This window comes from Halichoeres trimaculatus, unplaced genomic scaffold (assembly GCF_033239565.1).
Source record: "Halichoeres trimaculatus isolate MK-OKI-2021-1 unplaced genomic scaffold, fHalTri1.1 fHalTri1_scaffold_18, whole genome shotgun sequence".
Classification (NCBI taxonomy): domain Eukaryota; kingdom Metazoa; phylum Chordata; class Actinopteri; order Labriformes; family Labridae; genus Halichoeres; species Halichoeres trimaculatus.
The window spans coordinates 8,244,295-8,253,238 of NW_027437196.1; the positions used below are offsets into that span (position 1 = coordinate 8,244,295).

General features: G+C 45.5%; 1 protein-coding gene across 1 annotated transcript; it reads right to left on the bottom strand.

Annotated features, from left to right (window-relative positions):
* Window positions 1-1,320: 1,320 nt before the first annotated feature.
* On the bottom strand, window positions 1,321-7,812 carry dselb (dermatan sulfate epimerase like b). Its single transcript, XM_074693851.1, has one exon. It carries the CDS (start codon window positions 6,876-6,878, stop codon window positions 3,222-3,224), a length of 3,657 nt encoding a protein of 1,218 aa, XP_074549952.1. The 5' UTR covers window positions 6,879-7,812; the 3' UTR covers window positions 1,321-3,221.
* Between the last annotated feature and the right edge of the window lie 1,132 nt (window positions 7,813-8,944).

The following is an 8,944-nucleotide window of genomic DNA, read 5'->3' on the forward strand; positions in this document are numbered from 1 at the left end:
AAAATCTCCTCAAGGGAGCTTTAAAGTTCCAAAACAAGATTTTTTTTTTCCCATCAGTTAACGATCAGTTTGTTCTAACAAACTCCTGCATTTCAGCTCTTAAAAATAAAATTTGTATCAGTTTCAGTCTGTTTCACCACTATTTAAAAATTCATCACAGGAGCTTTAATATACCAAAAAAGCTAAAATATGCAAAATGCTAAGACAAGTGGTGGCAGATCTTTTCCAGCACAATTTTCTGGCAAGGCAAACAGCTGATTACAGTTTAAGGTTTATTTTGCTGCCAACTGGGGTGGCCAAATGGATTTACAAAAGGGGGCCCAGCCACCCCAACCCAGGCATCTGTGCACACCCCTGTAAGAATGAAAAATAAAAAGGCTTACTCTGATGCCAGTTAATGTTTTTGGTGCATTTATAAAATAGCTGCATGTTGCTGCTATGGATCTTTTTTCATTCAACTTTTAGGTGGAGATTAGTCATTTTACTTATATTTGGTTCATTCCATGAAGAGCAGAAACACAGCTTCAGTAGTTTAGACTTTAGAAACACATAAAGGAAACATTTAATAATTGGTTCATCAGATACCTCTAGAAAATCACCAAATATTGAGTTGCATAATATTTTTTTGTGATCTTAATACTAACAAAAGCTTCAAGATGAATTTAAAGGAGCAAAAGAAGAAAACTTTCTCTGAGATGTGGTGAGAAATGTGAAATACACAGGATGTACCTTAAAGTGTAAGATGCTTTTTTGACACACTTTTCAGTCGGGCTGAGGAGAATCTGAGCTAACTTCTGAGAATGTTACACACATTATTTATGCGTCACTATTTCCAATGACTCTTGATCCAGGGATGCGCCAACAAAGGCTACTAAACCTCGAGCAAATACGAGTCTGAACTTGAAGAAGAAACCTCCCTCGCAAAGCATTCGCCTGAGGTTTCTCTGCTAATAACCATCCGTGCCTGTGCATGGACGGATTACGCAGAGAGGACGCTGCCAAGCATTAGACTGTTACAGGAGGGATCAAGAACAAATGAGTAATGAAATGACTGACTCACTGAGACCGTTTGGAGACATGAGACACGGCATGTGCTCTCTTTAAAGCCTGCTTCTGTTGAAGTCCCCTCTCTGGTGGAGCATGACATAAGAATTTCCTGACATGTTTTTAATTGTTGGCTCCTCCCTGTGTGAACGTCAGCTGTACACAGCAATTAGGCTTCTGTCATGCATGTCTAATAAAATTGAGATTTTGCTGCTGCAGAGGCATCTGCATAAGCAGCAGTAAGCATAGTGAGAGTGTGTACAAATTAAGATTTATGTTCTGCCTTTTGTAGCGGGAGATAATAGCAGTTTAACACGAGTATATAAAGAATATGTGCAGCTGCTTCAGTGGTCATGTGATGCATCCTTTTATCAGCTTAGCAAAGCAACTCACTGCATCCAAACAAAGACTGCTTGTCGATATATATTTACGAATTTATTATTTTTTACACTGTCTCCACTTCCTCACAGAAAAAAAAACCCTTATAAAGAAAATGATTGTAATTCAAGGCCACAGAAGCAAGGAACCATATCCCCACGAGCAAATACAAAACAGAGTTGGTAACAGGATTGCAACACCAAAGTGAAAGCATGTCTGCCAAGTCTACACATTCAAAGAGCACAAACATCAAACGGGTTTTCCAGGCAGTCAAGGGTTTCAGTGTTCATAGAGAAAGAAAACAAACAGGACTGTTTCCAGCTGAGGGAGAGATGGAGCTTTCCACATGGGCACAGCGTGTTTTTCGCTCCTGTTACAGATGCAGTAAGAGAAAGAGCCTGGAAGCGGGTGTACCATCAGCATGTTACATGTGATCCATTTACAGTACCGAGGTGTTCGAGCACGACAAGACTGAAAGGTTAGCGAGGAGCGAGTGTGGTAGCGCCCGGGCCGGAGAGCAGAACATCACAGAGTAGGAACGGTCTCTGACTTTTATTTCGCTTAATATTCACCGCCTGTTCAGCCCACGCCTCGCTGAGCTCTTTCAAAACAAAAGCCTGGAAAAGATCATCGGATTTGTGATTGACCGCGACAGGAAATGGAAACTTACACTGCTTGCATTTCCTCCAGGTCTTTTTTTTTTTCTTCTTTTTTTTTTCCTGTGGGCTGAGGATGGCACAGCAATAAAACACAGGAGCGGACTCAGCTCTGGCGTTTTGCAGATTAATATGAGTAGCTGAGGGGGATGCTTTGGAAATTGCTATGACTAGAAATGTGTCAAGGCTGACAGGTTTTCTTTCCCCAGCATGAGCCCTATTAAGCACTTCCCTCTGATCTAATTCAATAAATGCCAAAGGGAGTTAAAATAATCATATTCATCCCAGATTCTTTGGGAAATGTGTCTTTGGAGCCCATAAATACGTCTAGATTTCTTTCTCGGAGACACAAAGTCCTTTGAGGTTTCGATTTTCCAAGCTAATTGAGCACATACAGTAAAGTTAGCTTTGGATAAAAAGTCCCATATACAATCAAAGGAGTGAAAGTGCTAAGCCATGAAGCTGTAATGACATCCTAGAGCTTCAAAATAAAGTCCCTTATTCATATCATTCATATGTCTATATTAGAGCGATGCTCTCGTCTATCTCTGAATATATTGCAGCTTTTTTCTACGATTAAAGGGAACAGAACACATTAAGTTGGGGTATTAAGATTCTTGACAGCCAAATTAGTCTGTGAAACTCTCTCCCGAAGCTACAAATTAAAAGACTGCCGATAAATAAGTGTCTTAATAAGCTTCATAACATTCCTGCACCAAATCTCAATGAGTCCCCCTCAAAGGATAACAGTTATGGACACATCTTTCTGACATCACAGGTTAAAAATGGTGAAATTGCGCATTTTTCTTCTCTAATTACGACATACAGCGTCAAATCCTCACTGATATGTTGTCGAGTGCTGCAGTAATATGAGATTACTGCTGGAATTCAGTGAAAGTCTGAAGTTTTGTTCCATTCAAGAGTGCTACAGGCTGCTGACAGAGAAGAAGAGCAGCTTAAGCTCCCTCCCTCCTACGTTAATGTAAAATATTCCTCCCTCACAAACATCTGTCGCTGTAGTTTGAACACCAGAGCAAGTAACTGTTCAAAACTTAAGGTCAGTGCAAAACAAACTTTTCAGAACTCAAAACTGGCAGCTACAGTAAACAGACAGCTCAACATCAGCTGACCAGCAGCAGGAAGTTAACTGGCAAACCTTGTGTACCCCAGTCTCTTCATCACACCCCCACATATGTCCTCTATCAGCCTGATGTCTTTTCTGGGCATGTTCTGCCTCCACACGTTGATGTTGGCTGGTGAAATGTCCCCCTCGTACATCAGATTGAACAAGTTCGTCGAGGTGGTGAAGATGAGCTGGTTGAGGGCGGCGGGCGACACCGGCACCCCCAAGAATGTGTGTATGGTCTCCGCCGTCTCCTGCGGGAAGTTGACGACGTCCTCGAAGCGAACTTGGAGGCAGGACTCCTCAGGGAGGCCTTCGCTGACCCGCAGAACTCCTGCGGTGTGAGCAAGCCACAGGTGAGACAGAATCAGGATGGGGTTAGTCTCAGATCGAGACAGCAGCGTCTGGATTACTTTGAACTCAGGCGCCACGCTCGGGCACCCGTCCCTGATAGCGTCCTCCTTGAATATCAAGGAAAGGTGCTGGGGGATGTTTTTTAGGGAGTACAGGCTGGGTTTGCTGTTGTAAACCATGAGGTAAATCCACGCTCGGGGGTCTCTCACTAAGTAGATTGTCCTCAAAGAAGGACCAACAACCTCCTGAATGAAAGGCAGTTTGAGCGCCCAGCTTCCGCTCCGCATGTTGAGGACCACTCTGGCGTTGGGGTACTCCGCAACGTGGCGCCTCATCTCCCGGACGTACTCTGCGTCTCTGTCAAAGCTGGCTCTGAGTTTGCCCTTCAGCTCTGACGCCGGCTCCCTCCTCCTGGATCTTTTCTTTCTGTCCCTAGAGGGGGAGACTCTCAGGGTCTGTTTGACCCTGCTGCCCTCCGCTAACTGAATGTTCTGCAAGTGCAGCTTTGTGTTGTGCACCAACGAGTGCAGCCACCCCTGAATAATCTTAAAGCGCCCTTGCAAGGCGTCTGTCCTTGACCACTCGCAGGCGTCCACCAGGGAGTCGAACTCGAACTCCGTCTCAGGAATGTCCACGTGCTCGGTGGGAACTCGGATGTAAACAAAGTCCGAGCTGTTGTAGAAAAGATGCTTGAGTATCTCGGAGCCTGATCCTGGAAGGGTTGTTATGACTACAGTGGGGAGGGGGAGACGGTGCTGCTCGTAGAGTCTGATTTGTTTGTTTACTTCACTTTTGGCACCCGCACCTTTCCATTTTACCCCACAGAGAAGCTGATCGCAGCTGTTAGACACAAACAGCAGCTCAGCAATCCACAGAATGAGCACAGAGAGGAGGGCGTAGCGCATCAGCCTGCTGAAGCAGACATAAAACTTTCTCTGCATGGTCAGAAAGCCTATGGCCACACAGAGAACAACTCCTGCCACAACATTGACTGTGAAGCCAAAGTCAAAGAGCTGATTATCGCTGCTGATTTGTTTGGGTATGAGCTGTGTACCAAGGCCGAATCGAGTGATCTGATACCTGTCTTCGACTTTCCCATGCCCCCCAAACCCTAAATAACCCAGCCTTGCTCCTATATCTTTATAGTTTGTAGCTATGGAGACTATCCTCTCTGTGCCGTCTATGGTTAAAGAAAGTCTCACCCCATTTTTGCTGTTATCCACAAACCTACAGCTGGACACTTTGACGTATGGCCCGTGTAAAACATACGCTACTCTGCTGACTGTGCCTGTCATTGGGAAAGTGACATTGACGTACTGCGTCCACCTCTTTTTAAACTCAGCTGCCTGCTCTGCCTCTTGTATCTTGGTATCAGGGCTGTGACCCTGGCTGTCGAACCAGAACATTTTATAATGCGCGTCCCAAACATCCATCATGGCGCCGTTGTATCTGTCCATGAATCTGAAGGGAACGTATTTAAAGTCAATGTCGAGGTTGTGGAAAAAAGCGCTCAGGGACTTCACAGGTGAGTCGGCCCACTTCTCCACGTGATCTACCACGAGGAGAGTCTGGGAGTTGAGGAGGACTAAAGCTCTGAAGACACTTTTCAGCCTTATAGCGGGGGAGTACGCTGACACAGCCTCCCCGCTCACAAACATGGTGTCTCTATGCGAGGAGGCGACGATCACCTCCCCTCTGGCGTCCCCCACGCCCTCATCAGTCCAGCGCAGCCACTTGGCACACTCCCCTAACTGACCCTCCCACGGATTGTTGCACTGACTTGTCGGGGAGGGGCTGAACACTAAGACGTTGTTAAGATAGCTGTACTTTGGGCCATAAAGTGCTTCAGAAACAAAAACTTGTCCGTTGGGGGCAAACGTGAAAGAGTTCTGATCAGGGTGCTCGTGGCCTGGGTTGAAGCTGTTCCAGCCTTCCACCCAGGAGTAAGGCTTGTCATGCACGATGTCGTAAACGGCACGACCACCCAGTTTGCTGGACTTAAAAGAGACAAAAGTATTCCCCTGTCCGATGGGGAGTCCCGCCCCGTACGTAACCACACCCCAGTTTGAGAAAATGTGCATCTTCGCTTTGCCAAAGTCATGTGGAGGCTGCGGCGTGAGGTGGTTGTTGTACCATATGTACTCTGTGTGAAGTGTTGCCCAGCGCTGGGCGGACGACTGCCCCATGGGACCGTCCTTGGGTCGGTGCTTTCTAATTTGTTGAGCCAGCCAGTTCCCTGTCCCGTTCTTCATAACGAATGTGTCCAGGAAAACAAGCTGGCTCTCCGGCCCATAAAACCAGTTGTAGTTGGAGTCAGCGATGCCCACAGTCCTCTGAAACCCCGGCAGCAGAGTGGCAAAATAAAACCAGAAGTGCCCCCGCAGCCAGTTGTTGTGCATGTTGTCAATGTTGAAGTGACGCTGAGCCAAAAAGACGTACTGTGTGATGGATTTGGCCGTGTAGCTCCCATAAGCGACCCCTTCATCCAGAGAGCCGTCCACAATGTGATTGAGGAGGAACATTGTTTTCTCCATGTAGTTCACTGACACTTGTTTCCAAATCATCGTCTCAGGGTCGTTGTGAGACCCGAGCACTAACGCACCAGTCAGGATGGCTAAAATGTTTGTGGTTTGATGATTCTGGAGATACTGTTTCCCCCAGCCTCTGTGCTTTGACTGCTCATACAGCTCCTCCGTCTCAGAGCGGATTTTCTTGAGATAAGTATCTCTCCGCTGTGCATCCAGGTGCGAGTAAATAAAGTCAAAAGCTGTAGCAAACCCGGTCAGAGAGTGCGCCATGGGGACCTCGTCGTTCGGAGCGCTGGTCACCTTCCAGTCCGGATATTCCGCCATCCTATCCATAAACTTGATAAGAAACTGCAGGGCGGCAGAGTCCTCTGGGCACAACAGGCAGTAGAGCGCCAGGGGAGGCAGGTTGTTCCCATAAATCTCATTCCACTTGCTTGTAAACTCAGCGTGTTTGGCAGGGGGCATGTACGAGGGAGCGTTGGACAGCATGGTGAGCACAGCAGCCCGGATGACTTTAAATATGTGACTGTGGGTGGTGGTGGACCTTTGCCTCAAGTGCAACACATCCACTTGGTTAAAATACAGGTTGGGATGTGACTCAGTAGAGTGGAGCTTCCACTGCTCGGCAGCTCTGTCTTGTGTGAGCTTGACCTGCAGCAAATCGTCTGTGAAAATGTCTCTATCTGTGGTGTTGAAGACCCCCGAAAAAGCTGTCCCCACTGCGAGGAGCGGTACTAAAAAAACTGAATATACAACCCAGTTAACTGCCATGTTGCCGGGTATTTCTGAATACATTTCACATTAACTATAGTTTCATTCTTAAAAATAATGTCCCATACTTTTAGATTTAAAGTCCAAGTGGAATAGGTTCATTAAGTGTCCGAAAAATTAAATTTCTTAAGAGAAAATGATGCAATATTGAAGTCTCGTGCATGATAGTCAAAAAGAGGGCAAAAACTTTAGTGCAAGAGCAAACACGATCCATACCCACGTGTAGAAACAGTCTGCAAAGGCATCACAACACGTTAATGTCTGATGGTTTTGATTTAAAATCCGGGAGATTAAAATCCACATGCCGTCATGCTTTCCTGCGTCCTCGTGGTAAAAGGTGTGCTCGTGAAGACTGGCATCTCCCCCCCACCTCGCGTGCGCCAGTAACTCATATTGATCTCCTCCCCAAAACATTTCCTCTCGAACAAACATCAGTCAGCCCCAGTCTGTGTCCGGTCCAATCACAGCCACCCAGAGGCTCCGAGCGCAGCCCGAGCGAGCTGCAACATCCGCGGACATGAACCTCAGCAAACCCCGCATCTCCGCAGACCTCATCGCTGGATGAGACTCCCCAAAACTGCCGCGTGCTTAAATCTCCAAATCCTGGTTTGGGGGTCTATCTTCCTGCATTGTAAAATCCACCGCGCTCCCCTGTATTCCCCCTGTGAAGTCCGGGGAGAGGAAAGTTGTCGTCACTCCTCAAGTATTCAAAGCATGAGACATGTTTCGGATTGTCCGCAGAAAACAGTAGATCCAGAAAGAGGAGTAATCCACTGCGTCTGCAGGTTTGTGAGAGAAATCCGCTCCTGTCACTGACACACATCTCACTCGTACAGCTGTGTGAGTGTGTGTGTGAGTCTATGTGTGTGTGTGTGTGATCTCCGGACGCGTCTCCGTTTGTGTCCTCGCGACTGTTCAACACAGTCTGTTTGATTGTTTTCCTGCCTGGGTGGAAAATTTCCACTGTACAAACTGTAGAGGGAGCCGTGAGTTCAGGAGCACAGCCTGGGCTCTCAGTGAGTGAGAGGGCGGAATATTCATTTCCTCAAATCCCTCTTTCCCTCTTTCCTCACCTACTGTACGTCTCTCTGTCCTCCTGTGCGCTTATACCACGGTGTTTGACTGATGTTAAACCAACATCCAATTCATTTTTAAAGCAAGGGATTAGCAATTTATTTAAAAAGACACATTTTGATCTATTAAAAGCAGTTATCGTGGTCATTTATAAATAGACCTGATTTTTCCCAGGTGGGGAATTAGGACAACTAAAATTAAAGAAACAGTCCCAAATTTTTTTGAACACCCAACTCTTTTATTTACATTTCAACACAAACTAGAAAAGCATTCAAAGAGCGCAGACCTCCGCTAAACAAATTGTGATATTACACTTCCTTTCAGCAGACTATCTGCTACAATTTGGTGTTAGTTGCCGGTTTGTACGAAAATTTGTTACCTGACAGTGTTGCAAATTATGATGACTCAGTTCATATTTCATGTTTCTTAGATCTTGGTATCCAGAATATTGCCAGCATCTGGATTGTACTTGACATCCGTCAGGAATGATCATGACCTTGTCTTGTCTGTTTTGCAAAGCAATCCGACCATTTATCATGGAGTTTTACACAAATATGGTTAAAACAACCCTATCTCACAATAATTAAAAAAGTCCTTGATCCAAACGGTGATCCGGATCACCTCCAAAATTTGCTGACTTCTTCCTTATCCCATTTTGAACGTTTCCTGAAGATTTCATCAAGATCCGTCATTTACTTTTTGAGTTATGTTGTTCACAGACAAATTCTCCCCAAAACACAACCTCTTAGTGGAGGTAATAATGGGAAAAATGTCACAGTTAGAGAACTTATGTACCTTTTTTTAAATTAAGTTTTGCAACACTTTTTGACTACTTAGATGTTGCAAATGTCCAAAAAAGGCTACAAATATTTTCCCAGAAGGGGCAATATAGTAAAAATGAAGCCTATGCAAAAGTGCTATAAGTTGCTGTTCATAGAGAATCCACTTGAGGCTGGCTGCAAAAAGACCATGTACACACCAAACCAACAAAAAAAAAAAAAAAAAAAAAAAACTGT